The sequence below is a fragment of the Vombatus ursinus genome, unplaced genomic scaffold (genome assembly GCF_900497805.2).
Source record: "Vombatus ursinus unplaced genomic scaffold, bare-nosed wombat genome assembly UNPS02014793.1, whole genome shotgun sequence".
In the NCBI taxonomy this organism is placed as follows: domain Eukaryota; kingdom Metazoa; phylum Chordata; class Mammalia; order Diprotodontia; family Vombatidae; genus Vombatus; species Vombatus ursinus.
The window spans coordinates 20,854,369-20,870,197 of NW_020954571.1; the positions used below are offsets into that span (position 1 = coordinate 20,854,369).

At 38.0% G+C, this 15,829-nt stretch overlaps 2 protein-coding genes across 4 annotated transcripts in view; one reads left to right on the plus strand and one right to left on the minus strand.

The window, feature by feature from the left end:
- Positions 1–293: 293 nt before the first annotated feature.
- On the plus strand, positions 294–13,616 carry AKTIP (AKT interacting protein). 2 transcript variants are annotated; one of them, XM_027869366.1, is made up of 10 exons: positions 294–395; positions 5,734–5,847; positions 7,074–7,279; positions 9,470–9,534; positions 9,618–9,718; positions 10,487–10,575; positions 10,650–10,748; positions 10,843–10,950; positions 12,403–12,463; positions 12,685–13,616. In XM_027869366.1, exons 2-10 carry the CDS (start codon positions 5,806–5,808, stop codon positions 12,793–12,795), a joined length of 882 nt encoding a protein of 293 aa, XP_027725167.1. In that variant the 5' UTR covers positions 294–395; positions 5,734–5,805; the 3' UTR covers positions 12,796–13,616. The 2 variants fall into 2 exon arrangements, with proteins under 2 accessions (XP_027725167.1, XP_027725168.1); XM_027869367.1 differs by having other exon boundaries at positions 12,688–13,616.
- A 93-nt stretch (positions 13,617–13,709) lies between these two features.
- RBL2 (RB transcriptional corepressor like 2) overlaps positions 13,710–15,829 on the minus strand; it is a 42,543-nt gene continuing 40,423 nt past the window's right edge. For both annotated transcript variants that reach the window (XM_027869365.1, XM_027869364.1), the window contains one exon: positions 13,710–15,367. In XM_027869365.1, coding sequence (XP_027725166.1) covers positions 15,197–15,367 — 171 coding nt within the window. In that variant the 3' untranslated portion in view covers positions 13,710–15,196. The remainder of the gene's footprint in view (positions 15,368–15,829) is intronic.

Genomic DNA, 15,829 nt, shown 5'->3' on the forward strand with positions numbered 1-15,829 from the left:
CTCCCCGCCTCAGTGAGTGACAGTTCTCAGCTCCCCCAACCTCCGTCGCTATTGCGTAATCCGGCGTCCAGGTGCCGCCCTTGGGAAAGGGGGCGGGTTTGATTGGCAGGAGGGTGGGCCAGTCATCCCAACGCTCCCGGAAGATCGATCTTGACGGGCAGGTGCAGGAACCACTTAACAACCAAGCTTAGGCGGAAGTGTGTGGCTTTTTGCGGAGTGGGGTGGAGTCAAATTCTGAGGGAGGGGAGGAGGACAGGCGGAGCGGGGAGTGGGGGGGAGGGGGCGGGCCAAGCGCTGCGGCCGGAGATGGTGTCGGGCTGCTGCGGTGCTCGGCGGTGGAGGACTCGGCACTGAGGCATAGGAGGCCAGGCTGGGGTCAGCCGCCGGGCCGTCCGGTAAGCACAACCCCACACGGAGTGGGAGCGACGACCGCTGGGAGTCCCTCTCCCCCTCCCCCATAGCCGCTGCTCCCCCTTACCCCTCTGTCGGTGCCGGGCACTACCCCATCCGTACGGACGGCGTCCGTGCAGGGACACGGGGGCGGGGCCGCCGCCGGGTTTGGGGGCACCTGTCGGCGCTTCCCTCCCTACCCCTCCTCTTCTTCCCGGGCACCTGCTCTGGAGCCCGCGGCTCGCCCCCGCGCGGGGGTCCCAGTGCGCCCGGGCCCTGGGGAGGGTGCGGCGCCTGAGAGGCCCGGGCAGCCCGTGTCCCTGCGAGCCCGACGGGGTGCTGGGCCCAGGGAGCGCCTGGGACGGGGCCAGCCCCGCGAAGCCAGGTCCGCCGGGGGAGGGGAGCTTACCCCGGGGCAGGGGGCGGCAGCCTGGGGACCGTGAAGGCCCCGCGGCTCCCTGCAGCGGGAGGCCGGCCTGAGGCAGGCTCGGGAGGAGCAAAGTCAGGTCTGAGTCGGTCGGTGTGTGTCTCTCTTCCTTGTCTCTTGCTACCTCCGTGGGATTTTTTATTTCTTGGTTTCGTTGTATCCTTCTTGCTTGGGTGTCTCTGTCTTTCTCCTTGGGGTTGAAGCATCTCTAGGGATGTTTTTCCAGCGAGTTTTCTTTATGCTGTTTCATCCTCTGGATTTGACGTAGTGTGGAGCCTTTGCCCTATCCAGGGTCTGGCTTAATTTTTTTTCTTGATTTCATTGAATGAATTGTACTCTTCCTTCCCCATCCCCCTCAGACCACATGATTAAGGTAGTTTACAAAAGATGCACAGTAATTTATGATTCCCTGTTCACTGGCTCATACCATCTAGTTAAAGTTGGAAGACAAGAATGCATTCATTAGCTTGCAACACTTACAGGTTTAGCTAGATTCTTTGCATACAGGGAAACAGTTTCCACCGTATGCTGTTAATGTCCCTTAGAGAAAATGCCAGAGGTTTGCTTCTGGGCAAAAACTAGAGTGGCTGTAAACAACGCCATTTCTGACAACCCGTAGTGCTTGGGTTTTTGTTTTTGTTTTATTTCTTTTGAATCCAGCAAATGTTTATTAAAACTCCGGCCTACAAAGATTTTTAAAATGACACAGTCCCTTACGCTCAAGGAGTTTACATTCTACCAAGGAGAAGAGGCAGCCTGGTTTAGTAGTTAAGAGAACTGGTTTAGAGGTCCTGCATCTGACATACTGCCCATGTCACTTAACCTCTCAGTATCCCCAGGCAACTCAGACTAGAGTTGCAAAGAAAGATGTTGATCTGCATGATGGTACAGGTCAGGTCCGTTAAAAAAAAAAAAAGACAATGTGGACACTCACGGTCGTTTGAGGAGGGAGAGATGACTCAATTATGGAAGTCTTCCTGGAGGAGGTAGTACCTGAGCCAAATCTTGATGATAATGATTCTGGGAGGCTTGGATGAGGTAGTAGAGTATATTCTAGGTATGGGGAACATCTAATGCACAGGGGTGGGAAATGCCATGTCAAGTGTAAGGAATAACTGCTAGTTAAATATGACTGGAATGTGGAGAGCATGGCCCCTTGCCATTTGAAACGTCATTTTCTAAGTTACTTTGAGAAATGTATCAAGTTCCAAGGAACGGCATATTTCTACAGGAGGTTACAGTTTTTATTTTGTGTATTCAAGGTCATCACGTAAGCCTGGCCAAGATAGACAGCCTTTGTTAGCCTCTTAATAAAGGGGAATATCAGATTTATTTTCACAGCCAATTAAAATGTTTCACACAAAAATGATTGATACCTTTTTCTTAACCTTTTGAATTTAGTTGTTACTAAAAGCTTTCTTGTCTTTTATTACCATCTTATTGCAACTTTCAACATAGGATGAGAGCCAGAAGTTTTCCAGGTGCTTTGGTTGCTAACTGCTTGCTGGTACATAGTTGGTGTAGTGGACAAAGTGCTGGACTTGGAGTTTGAATCCTTCCTCAGATGTTAATAGTTATGTGACCTCCAGTCACCTAACCTTTTTTTTCCTTACCTGTAAAAGGAGAACAATAATAGTGCCTACTTCACAGGGTTGTTATGAAGGTCAAATGAAATGCCTTGTAAACTGCTTTGTATACTTTTGGGTAGCTTTTATTACAATACTTTTTGTTATTATTGAAAAAAGATAAAGTTAAAAAGCTGTCTTCTATACTTTGTAGTATAGTATTGTAAAAGGAGCACTGGACTGGGATACAGTAGATCTGGGTTCTGGATACAGTAGATCTGGGTTCTAGATTCAGTGCTGCTACTGACAGGCTTTAGGACCTTAAAGCAATTTAGTTCAGATTCAGCAAACATTAAGTACCTAACGTGTGCTAGGCATTCTGCTAGGGGTTAGGGCTACAGAGATAGAAGTCATCCAGGCCTTGATTTGAAGGAAAAAAGAGAGTAAAGAAAAGTTGCTTCCTTTCTCTGGACCTCAGTTTCCTCCTCTGTAAAATAAGGGGGTAACTACTGATGGTTTCCAAGATTCTTTCCATTTCATATAATTCTAGAATCACCAAATACTTTGTTTTTCAAGGGCATACTAAAAACTTGAAATGGGTTACATGTGAATGACTGGGAGGCAGGCAATAGCAGACATAGGAAGATCTGTTTGGTCAGTGCTTTTGGGTTAACTTTAGTCTTAGCATCAGTCTCAGGAAAGCAGGCGTAAGTGCTGCTTATTTCACAGAATGTTAAAGAGTTGGTTTATCCATTTCATCCTGTACTTGGACAGGAATCTGATCCTTCACAAAAGATCCCTAACAAGTGGTCATCCATCCTCTGCTTGAAAACTTCAGAGACAGTGAGATCAAGGATGAAGCAGAGATGTCCATTATTGCCATTAGGCGAGCTGTAGCAATAAGATCAGAAAAAGAACTAGAAGGAATAAGCATAGACAAAGAATAAACAAAACTATCACTCTTTGCAGATGATATGATGGTTTATTTAGAGAATCCTAAAGAGTCAGCTAAAAAACTAATTGAAACATCATCAGCAAAATTGGAGGACATAAAATAAACCCACATATGTCATCTGTGTTCTGTATATGAAGACTTCAGAGATTGAAACTCTACTACTTCTGAGACACTTTGTTCCAGTACCGGACACCAAGTGTTAGGAAGTTTTTCCTTACATTAATCTTTCTCTTTGGAACTTTACCCTTTGCTTCCAGTTTTTCTCCAGGGTAAACATCTCCAATTCAGTGTGGCATAATATATAATTCTCTTACCATCTTCATTACATACTGCCTTTTGTGTATAATTTGGAAAGCACTCATTAGATTTTGAGCTTGTTGAGGGCAGGGTCTACTATGTTTTTCCTTTCTTTCTAGTCACAGTGCTTATCATAGTGTCTGGCACATTGGGGATTAGTAAATGTTTATTGACTGATTGATGATCACATCTATGTACATTTTTTTAAATGTCCTATGTATTCACTTTTTTTTTGTTTTTGTTTTTTGTTGGGCAATGGGGGTTAAGTGACTTGCCCAGGGTCACACAGCTGGTAAGTGTTAGGTGTCTGAGGCTGGATTTGAACTCAAATCCTCCTGAATCCAGGGCTGGTGCTCTATTCACTGCACTGTATTCACTTTTAAAGAGTAAAAAGAGGTTATATTACTTTTTGGATATAACCCAATATGTTAGGAGAACTGAGACTTAACTCCCAGGATTATCACACTTCTGTGATTTGATTATTGGATTTAATCACCTCTGAGAAATCCACACAGCTAAGGGTTGTTTGTTCTCTGCAGATGGGAATAGCAGGAGTTTTTCTATATATGTGTGCATGTTTATATATGTATGTGTGTACATATACACACACATATGCACAGTTTTAAAGGAAGCATTTGATCTTTTAATTACATCCATTAGTGGCTAAATGTAACCCTCCTGCTGGTGCCAAATAACTAATTTTATGCAGTATAACCTAAGCAACACTGAGGTCCTTGTAGCCTGCCAACAAATATTTGAATATTGGCTATATTTAAGGTGCTGTGGAGAATACATAAAGGGTTTATTATTTTTGCATTCAACAAACTTATAGTGTAGGTGGGGAGACATCAGCTATTACTGAGTGCAGATAGTGGCTGGCATAATTATTTACAAAGCCTGGATACTTACTGATTTAGTAAAACATTCCCCATGTTTATTTGAGCTTTACACACTTTTTACAGTAATTAGTTTGAGTGAATTCCTACCTAGACCTCACTAATCAGGATTGGAAAGAACACGAAAGTAAAGGAGTCTGTAATTATTCAGCTTGGCTTCTCATCACTCTCCCCTTCCTTTGTATTTTTAGTAAATGACCTGCTGACTTAATATCCCTTGAGACAACATGTTGTTTTCCTATCTGCTACTTGGAACATTGGTTGGAAGAGAGTAATGCTTCTGCTGTTTTTGTTAGTAAAATCAGATGATATTTGTATTGTTCTATCTTAATTATAACTAGTCTCATACCCAACATTTTTAGTTAATTCACATTCCTTAAATGACTCTATGAAAAGTTTCCATATCTTCAGGAGATGGGCAATCATTTTGTTGAAATCATAGTGTGAAGAATATATTAGCCAAGTGGTTAAGGATTTTGAAAAGATCACCATACCTGGGCAGGAGACCTGGATTCAGATTTGAGCATTGCCTGTGTGAATTGAATTGAACATTAATTGAACATTAGCTGTGTGCTCTTAAAAGCTTCAGTTTCCTTATCTGTAAAATAAAGGTATTTTCACTACTTCCATACCACCACTGTGGTTGTGAAGAAAGCATTTTCAAAACCTTAAAGTGATATATAAATGTGAGTAGGTATTATTACCCTCTACTACACATCCCTCTGAATGGAAACATTTATCAGCGAGATAGCCCATGTTTAACAAATGTTTAAATAACCAGTATAGTATAGTGAATCAGTCAATTTGTGCCTAAATTACATAGCTGTACTAAATTTAGCTTTAATAGCTGTATAACAAATAAACTAAAATGTACATTTTTCTGTATGTCTAGCACAAAAACTGAAGTGGGGCCTCAATATCACTATACACATGGTGACACAGTCTTCCTAGAGAAAACTGGTTTGAACAATGAATGAATGAATAAATAGGATAGGCAGAGATTGAGGCCCCCAGGGGGTGGGGGTGGAATTTTTAACAAATTAAAGAAAAATGACAAAAGACCATGTTTTACAAACTGATTGCTGAGTGGGGAAAAATCCTATTTGTTATTTGAATTAAATACTCATTTCTCAATTTCAGAGATCTTGTCTATTTCAGAAATCTTTAACATCTGTATCTATGTCTTTTTCCTTACCCTTTAAGGTGGAAAGTGAATCTTAAGGGCTTGACAGTTTGGTGACAGAGGATTTAATTTCTTTGCTTGGAATACACGTTATGAACCCTTTCTGGAGCATGTCTACAGGTTCTGCACGAAAGGTGAATGTACTAATTTATTATGAAAATCTATTTCTTTATATATCTGAGAACTGTACTAAAATCTACCATCATAAAAATACAATGCTCCCCTTTAAGAGTTGTATGAAAAGTGCATTGGCAAAATCTTGGGAGTAGTGACTAAATGTGCACATTAAATATATCTTACGGAGAAAAAAATTGGTGTCACAATTTTAAGAATATTATCAAGCTCATATCTACTGCCAAAAGGTGGATTTTGTATAACAACTTAGTAACTACCTCACAACTTAATTGAAACCCATTCATTGTACATATTTGAGGAGGAGTTTTTGTGTGTGTGCAGGATTTCAGTGCAAGTTTAGGGAATCCCGAGGAAAGCCCAGTCTAGTAGATTCTATCATACTTGATTTAGAATTGAAGGCTGTTGTAAAATTTGAGGCCTCACTCATTCCCTCTTGTGCAACTGAATGAACTTCAATAATGCTCTTCAGGGAGGATTTTAACTTTGTCCAAAGTGCTATCTTTGGAGGTACCTGACTCAAGGAAGCTTTGGGCTGAATAGTTTAGTCACCATGACTCATTTAGGCCTTTGTCTTTGACTAAGGGTGACAGTTATCCTGGTGATACTCAAAATGTGGAAACCTATCCATTAGGAACAGGATCAAATTCAGACTCAGGCAAGTGAGAAATTAACTTCACTCTTTTGTCTCTAACATGAGTGCCCAACATCATCGGGTGGTAACTAATTTCGATCATTCCCAAACTACTTACCTAGTGTTTAGTTTCTTATTTGCCTTTTAGTACCATCTAAGTACAGGAGAAGTCCTGGATTTTGAATGGTGGTAGGATATAAATGGTTAGTAATAGCTTACATATATTACAGCTACTAAAAGCAAACTTAATAGGAAAATATGACTAAATCATTTATGCTGAGGTTTTCTATAATTTTAAATCATCTTTTATCTTATTTTTGAGCATCAGTCATTGCAATTATAGTCAGTCTTGCAGGTATAGTGGTTTTTAAAGGATGGAGGGAGGAGGAAGTGAGGAAAGTTGTGTTTTTTTTTTACATTATTTCAACTTGCATTTTTACTTTAAACAACCTGCTTGCTCACAGATGTCTTAAATATTTTTGATTATAGTCTTAAAATTTTGTGAAAGCCCAATTCTGATTTTCAGATCATGGAACTAAAATTGCATATCTGAGAAGTCATTCTACTAATTGTTCTCAAAATTGTCTCTTATAGCGATCTGACGGTGAAGAGAAGACAGTGACTGGGGACCTGAAAATTAGCCCACCACGAACTGCTCCAAAGAAACAGCTGCCTTCTATTCCTAAAAATACTCTGCCGATAACTAAACCTACATCTCCTGCCCCTGCAGCACAGTCAACAAATGGCACACATGCCTCTTATGGACCATTCTACTTGGAATATTCCCTTCTTGCCGAATTGTATGTTCTTCACAAACTGTTGGATTAAATTTTGAAGTGGGCCCAAAAGTAAATAATGAAGATTGTTTTGGGAAAGTTTCTAAATGTAGTTCCCATAAAGCCTTAAACATCTTTTCCATATAAGTCTGAATGTGTGCTTGAAACTTTATTGCCAGTGATGTGATAATATACTTTTAGCTAAGGATGTGTTATGTTACATATATAGACTCTATTAAATGTAATAGTGCCTAGTTGAGCTTATGTATAACTGGGAAATAAGATTTAGAAGAGAAGTTGTTAAAAGGCAGGATCCAAATTATTCAGTGTTCACATAGGAGATTCTTGTGAACGATATAATAGCCTTCTTTTAGCGTATAATCTAATGAAGCAGCTTATTTTGGAATAGAGAGAAGGAGAAACAAGAGGATCAATGGAAAGCGTTTAGGACTTTTTTCCTTACTACTTGTAGGACTGACCCTACATAGGCAAGTGACTTTCTCTGGGGTCTCAGTTTCTCCATTTCTAAAAATAAGGACAAGTTAACTTGAGTTCCCTTTCAGCTCTAGATCTGCAATCCTAAGGGGGGATCATGAGAATTCATTCATTTATACCCATCACTTAAAGAATCGCTGAAACAACTTGTCAGTAACATAATAGTTAGATTGATGCTTGAAATTCCAGTATAATTGTGATTGGGTGTGACTTAGTAATATTGGTCCATGTGGCTTTATAATCAGATTCTTGTTTCTTGAAGCTTGGCAGTTCTGTGCTAGAACACAAGCAATCACTTGATCTGGCGAGTCTTTGGTAGTTATGAGTTGTTACTGTCCTATTGACATGTTTAGAAAATGAGCTGTTTGATAAAAACATAACTGTAAAAGTCTTTATTAAATATAAGCAGGTTGAAATTAAAAATATATATATAGGAGGAGTAGTAAAATAGGGGAAAGCAACTTACTTCCCACTGAAACCCCAAGAAATCAGCTTAATTTTTTAAAAGACACTAGATACTTGTTAGCCTGAGGGAGTCTGTCATGGTCCTGCCTGTATACAATGCTTTAATTCAATCACCAACTAGCATTTCTTAAGCCCCTACTATATGCCACATACTGTTCTGGGTGCAAAGAATAAAACAAACCTGACTTTTAGTTACAGAAAAAAGAATGGTCAGCAAGGGGCAGTAAATCAGATCATGACTTTTCTTTTCCTTAGATATGGATAGGCAGAGGTTCTTGAAGGCAAATGTCTTCTTTTTTTAAAAAAATGTTTTTTAAAAGCTAGTATTTTACATATTCATAAATGAGCTTTTATGTTCATAACAAGGCCCATAGATTTCAGTTGTCTGAGACTTGGCATCTCTTTTTGGGGAGCCCTTTGCAACTTATGCCCTATAGCACCTCTTCTTATCAAGCACTTTGCAAATTTAAAGGCTCAGTTTTATTCCAGTGCTGGTGTCTTGCTCCTCACTAATTTTCAGAGCTGTGACGAGCTTTAAAATGTCAGCTAAATAGGAGATACCAAGACATAATTCTTTACTCTTTAAAAGGAAATGTGAATTACTTGTTTGAAGATGTTTGTATGTAGATATGTAGTCTTTCATGTTGAAACAAGAGTCACTTAAATATAGTGTAATTATCTCAAATTTAACTAGAATTAGTATGTCCAGAATTTATTTCTGTTTTTTTTTATTTTTATTTTTTGAATTTATTCATTTCAACAAGTGTTTACCACTCTGTCCAAGGCACTAACTTAGAAGGTTATGTTGTTCAGAGACACTTAAGGATTGAATGTGTAGCATTTTGGAGAGAGGTGGTACCTTTCGTTAGTTAAACTCACTCTTTGCATATTTCCATTCCAGAACTAATTTCTTAATCTGAAGTAATTTTCCAGTTCATGCTGCTCCCAGTGATGTTCATTTATTTTGTTTTTTTCTCCCATTTAGGAAGTAGACCAATTAGTTAGGCACTGAAATCTGTATGTGCTCTCCTAGTTATGCAAAAGCAATGGGCATGTTCACATGCTAACCTAGGAGCTTGTTTCCCCTGTCTTCTGTGTAGTTTGGCCTCAGTCACCACTGTCATATTGGCACCGGCTACCCTATGTTGGTAATTGTCTGGTGTGTTCCCCTAGCTGATAAATGACTATGAGGTTGTCATCTGTAAATGCAATTTACATTCATATTAACGTTTCCATGTAATACTTCCATTCTAGCACCTTGGTTGTGAAGCAGAAGTTGCCTGGTGTCTATGTGCAGCCATCTTACCGCTCTGCATTAAGTAAGATATGGATTCTTTCTTCTCATTTCCAATAGAGTCACTTTTTTTTTTATACAAATTTAAGACACATTTTTCTTTGACAGTGTGGTTTGGAGTAATATTCATACGGCATGGACTTTATCAAGATGGAGTATTTAAGTTTACAGTTTATATCCCAGATAACTACCCAGATGGTGATTGTCCAGTAAGTAGTGTGAAGCTTAGTATCTACCAATCCGTGTTGTTGCTTGGTTTGTAGACTTACTGAGGGCTAATTATTCACTTCCTGACTTAGTATTTAATGCTTCAGTTTTTTAAAAAGCTTATCTTCTCAATTTATCCCAAAGTGGTATTTACTACTTTGTTTTATCATGACATCAAATATTTGAAAAGGAATCAGACTTACTCTGCTGGTTTCAGGGGACCAAGGTAAGAGTAATGAATGAGTAGTTGCAGAGGCAGATTTAGGCATGATGTAAGGGAAAATGTCCCTAAAATTAGGTTAGTCCAAAAATGGTGGGAAGAGCTGTCACTTTATTCCTCACTTGAAGTCTGACTACTTATTGCATATATTGTAGAAAAGATTATTGTTCAGGTATGAGTTGAACCAGATGACCTTTGAGGTCACTTCCAGTTCTGAGGTTCTTTGAGCTCAGCATATTCCTCTTACTCTGAGATACTATACTAGGACATTTATTATGTGATGGGAAGAATTGTGTGTGCCACTAAAATGACGTTCCTTTTTATAGTGGTTTTTTTTCAAATTTCTCAACCTTCAGCTTAAAAGGAAAACGTTAAAAGTAAGAATAATGGTGTTTCATATTTACATGTCAGCTCTTCTTGAGTTTAACAGTGTAATAATATTCTTGTTCTCATTTATTCTTCTATTGTTTTTTACCCTCCTGGTCTGATAAATATTAATGTTTTAATTTGTACCATTTCTCTAAATTGGCTTTTCTCTCTTTAAATTTAGCGTTTGGTGTTTGATATCCCCGTCTTCCACCCTCTAGTTGATCCCATCTCAGGTGAATTGGATGTGAAGAGAGCGTTTGCAAAATGGAGGTTAGTACTTTCTTTCTTAATGATAGAATATTGCTTGAGAAAGCCTTGGTAATAACTTCCCATTCCCCTTTTAGGAGGAACCATAATCACATTTGGCAAGTACTGATGTATGCACGACGAGTTTTCTACAAGATTGATACAACTACCCCTTTGAACCCTGAGGCTGCAGTATTGTATGTAATCTTTTCACAATGGTCACGATGTTGTATGATGAAATTGAGTAAAGCTATATTTACTGAGTTGAAAATTTTTTTTTTCTAAATATAGGTATGAAAAGGATGTTCAACTTTTTAAAAGTAAAGTGGTTGACAGTGTCCAACTATGCACCACTCATTTGTTTGATCAGCCTAAAATAGAAGATCCCTATGCAATTAGGTTAGTATGTGATACAGATAAATGACATTTTATATTACTGCATTGTCATGTCATTCTCATGTGGTCCTAGGATAGCTGTCTGCTTTAGGCAGCCAGGTAGTAGATATATTGAGTCAGGAAGACCTGAGTTCAAATCCAGCCTCAGATATGTACTAGCTGTGTGACCCTGGGCAAGACATTTAACCTCTGTTTACCTCAGTTTCCTCACCTGTAAAATTGGGGATATGAGAGCACCTACCTTCAGGGGTTGGTGTGAAGATCGAAAGAGATATTTGTAAAGTTAAGACCATAGTTATGAGCCACAAAGTTACCTGTTACATGATAGGTACCATATAAATGCTTATTCTCTTCTTTTTTTCCTTTTTGTTTCCTTCCTCCACTACTTTAAAAGCATCTGTGGATTACTTTGGTATTTGTTCCTTTATTACTTTGTCCTTGGCTTAGCAAGTGATGTTTAATCCCTGGTAGCTAAAGGGTTTGCCCCATTCCTATGTGGGAAATTACATAATGTCATGTATTTTGCAAAAAACGAAGTCATAAATCTGGTTTGGTTCCTTGAATTTGAAAATTTTACCATTCATTTAGTAAATACTAGTGTCAACATTAATTACCTATGGTGCCTTGCACATTTATAGGCATTCAGTTACTGATCTTGTCATGAAGTCACGACAATCAGGGATTTTGTGAAGAGATAGTGTAAACTAAGACAGTTCAACTCTTTGAAGACTTCAGCAGATCATTTCTTCTGTAGTCTCAGATCTTACCATTAAAATGTGACTTCGTCCATGTATAGTATTCTATACTATAGTAGATATTTTCATGAATTTTTGTAGCCAAAAAATTCATTACCTAATGGCTAGGCCTTTCTAACCTCAGACATCAGGCCTATCTTTGTAGCCTTTCCAGCCTTTCCAGCTTGTTAGGATCTGCCACCAGCATAGTCTTCTAGAATTCAGGGTCAGCTCCATGTCAGTGCAGCTTTAGGGGATAGTTTTGACATAATTTCAACAATTACAAATAATGCTTTGCAATTATTGATTTTTCGCTCTCATAAAAATTTCACATAAAGAGTTGGGTGATACTTGAGACATCATTTAATCTCTCTTCATTTTACAGATGAGAAAACAGATGTCTAGGGAAGCCAGTGTTGACCAGTTACAGAGCTAGTTAATGACAGGCAATTATTTTGGTGTTCTGTGATGCTAAACAAATCATTACACATCTTTATGTTCCTTAGCTAGTAGTAGCTTTAGATGTGTAAAGGGCGTTGTAAATAAGTCCAACACTTCAGTTATTTTCCAGAAATCTTATATCCCTGAGGGAGGGAAAGAATGCTGGTTTTGGAATATCAGTTGAGAATATGAATATTCTAGCAAATGAAGAACTGACATATAAGGCTAAGGAAATCAGAAGCCATGCATGTTTTTTAAGTCCTTGAATTTTCTTTCCCAGTTTTTCTCCATGGAATCCTTCTGTACATGATGATGCTAGAGAGAAGATGCTGACTCAGAAAGTAGGTAGAAGATTTAATTCCTAAAAATAAATTTTTTCTAAGTTCTTTGTAACCTGAGACCAGCTCAGGATTTACTTTTACATTTTTCTTTATTTTGAATAACTTTTTTTAGAAAATGAGATCATATACATATCTTGGGGGAAAAAAATGAAAAGCTATAGGCTTCTGTTTCTGCTTGCCTTTTCTGTAATTTTTAATGCCTTGTTTTTTATTATGCCTAGAAGAAGCCAGAAGAACAGCATAGTAAAAACCTCCATGTCGCTGGCCTGTCGTGGGTAAAGCCTGGCTCAGTGCAACCTTTCAGTAAAGAGGAGAAAACAGTAACAACTTAAATAAATTTCTGAATGTTGGTGCACCGAGCACTTTTCTGCTGGTGAAGGGAGAAGAGCAGGAAGAAAGTTTTCTGCTGGACTCTGGACTAGTTAAGCTGACCAATGGCCATGACTGTAAAGAGTAAAACTGCTCGAACAAAGACTGATTTTTGGTGTTTTACATATACATCTAGGTTCTAACAGAATTTTGGAAGACTTCTCTTTAAATAATGCAATACTTCTGTTAGAAGTTTCTTTAGGATGGTTATCTAGTTGAGTACTCCAAATTTTGGGGGATTTTTGAAGGGGCTTTTAAACTTATTTTTCTTCCCAGAAATAGCCTTTTTAAAAACCTAATTGGCTGAAAGATTAGCAGGAAATCTGATGCTGAAGGCAAGGTAAGCTGCATTCATTTCAACTAATATAGCAGACAGAGTTTAACACTATTTAATGGTCTTGAAATCAATGGTTTCAATTGTAAATATGCTCAAATGTGGAATTGTATATAGAGCTGGTTTAGTAACTCAGCACTTTTAAGTGAAAGATAAACTGAGACTGCTAGTCTTAGCCTACTGTCTTACTGATTTACAAGTCAATACTGTCACTGAAGCACACATTAGTCTGATGAAAGGAGACCAGAACACTATGATTTGTAGTTTTTTGGTGTGTTGTTTTCCCCAAAGCAAACTACAGTTGTATTTTTTTAATGGTTATGTCTTTTGGGGATCTTTAAATAAAAGGTTCCTGATGGAGTCAAAGGTATTTTAATGATACTGAGGTGCCTACTCTGCTAGTATGACTAATGTGTGTTCAGTAGTGACAAAATAAATTGGAAAAAATTACTTTTTTTCTCTTGTCGTTTATTTGTATTATGTGGGAATAAATTAAACCCAAGGTTTGTCCTGCCTTTTTTCCCCACCAGAAGAATCCAAAGATCATTTTATAAATGCTTTTATTGAAAAATACACTTGTAATATTTTCATACAAAATTACAGTAGCAATAGGTAAGCATCTTGACAATCTTATAAATATTTTTACAGACACTATTCCATTTGAACAGTGTTAAAAAAAGTTCCATATTTCAGACCAGTATGAAGTTACTCAGTAACTTGTTTTATACTAATTCAATTTACAACTGAATTATATCTTCCTAATAGATTATTCGACTTTGAAACCGAACAGGAATGATTAATAAAGGTTTATCATTCAACTGCTATTAGCATTTTATATTCCTTAATTTGTGTAAGTGCTAAAAGTTTGAACTAGTGAAAATCTAGATTCTGAACTCGATCCAGTTTTTTTCACCTGAAGGTGTCAGGTATAGTGGTAGCATATCCAAAGCTATTTAGAAATTTCAAATTAATAGCTGCAAGTTTTTTTGGGATAGCTACCTCCAAAGGCAAGAGATCATAATTTTTCTGATTAACCCCATAGGTCAACTTGATTTTGGACATTTTAAACTAATTTCTGAGATCAAGCAAAATTAGAACTCCCCTACCTAAAAAAAAGCTAAAGGAATTCAAGCGCCCACAACTGTCAAACTTAACAGTTTTAAAACACTGCTTGTTTGTTTTTTTTAATAAATACAAAAAGGTCAGATTAAAAAGAATTTTTAATGTTTATCCTGGAGAAAGTTCTGTACTTAACCATCACATTGTAGAAAGTGCCATTGCAAGTATACAGCAAAAAATAACTCATCTGGGTTATAAAATCATGCTTTTTACAGCCCTAAAGTGCCACATCTTATACAAGTTCACTTTCACACATTGCACAGATACATAAAATAATCACTGCAAAGTGCCCAAGAATTTTTAAAAGCCTACCACATACAGAGTTCTTAAGGGAATAGGAGACATATTAAATAATCCTCGATAGTTTTATCAATGGTATTTTTCCCGTCTGTTTTCCCTTAGGGTTGCATAAATCCTCTATTCATGCAACAGTTTACCCTAAAACTTTCAACTATATACATGTTTGGGGTGAGGCAGAATAGGGAGGAATGAGTTTGAAATGTAGCTTCTCTGATACAGTAGCTACTTATTAAAATTACTATTAAAAACACTCCTAAAAAGAATATTCTGTAGCTAGGAACAGGTTTACATAAAGGCTTCCCTGGAAATCTCTTATAAAGAATCAAAATATGGAAGCTAAGTAGCCTTTCTCTGGGGACTGTGGCTGTGTAGACTTGAGGAAATAACATTAGAAAGCTTCTTGGTTATGGCAGCTGGGTTGACCATATATTTATAAGCAAAGTGTGAGAGATTTACAGTCTGCTAGGAAAAGAATCTCTCTCAGTTCTTTAAACAAGACTTGGTGGTTTGGCTGGACTAGGTTATGGGAGAAAGCCCCATACTTTGGCATATCTTAAATGCTGCTGCTGCAGTAGTTTTTGAGAAGACAGCTTCAAAACAAGGGACTAACCTTAATGGGTCCCTCTGTCATTAGCTACATCTTGTAGGCGTCGTAGTAAGGCAGTATGATTTTCTGGGCAAATCCTTTTAGCTGGTGATTCGCTTCCATCTTCTAAAAGAATGCCTCTCTTCTTGGTTGGAGTTTCCCCAGTTCTTATCATACTATTGATCTCTTTCAGCCTCTACATTAACAAAGAAGATATGTAATGTGCTGGTAATATCATAGCTCTGTAAATTCAAATTATTCCTGATAACAAAGATGTTTAATCAAAGGTTCAATTACATTTGTGGGTTTTTTTCCTCACTGATTTTAATGCTTTACAAATGGGAAACAAACAATAGTGGACTGGAGGAAAAAGATAGGGAGGACACCATCAAAGCCTACTAATTAAGATATTTTGGCTTTTAATTTACCTTTGAGTAGGTTTCCTTGGGAGAAAGAATTGTGAAGGCCAGTCACTGAATTTGGTGGCAAAGGGGAACCTGGAAGGATTTAAGAAATTGGAAAAGGACTCCAGCTGAAGGGCAAAGAAGCTGGTGGGGTTGTGAAAGTATAAAGCACAGTGAGAACTCCATAATTTGCCACAATAGTTAAACAGGGGATCTATTAGCAAGAACAATAAAGATTAAGGAACTCATTCCCA

What these genes read in the sequence shown, in the direction of transcription:
- AKTIP (XM_027869366.1), top strand. Translation starts at nt 5,806, where the DNA reads ATGAACCCTTTCTGGAGCATGTCTACAGGTTCTGCACGAAAG. An exon ending in TATTCCCTTCTTGCCGAATT is followed by an intron (nt 7,280 to 9,469) that starts GTATGTTCTTCA and finishes CTTCCATTCTAG; the next exon opens with CACCTTGGTTGTGAAGCAGA. An exon ending in GAAGATCCCTATGCAATTAG is followed by an intron (nt 10,951 to 12,402) that starts GTTAGTATGTGA and finishes TTTCTTTCCCAG; the next exon opens with TTTTTCTCCATGGAATCCTT.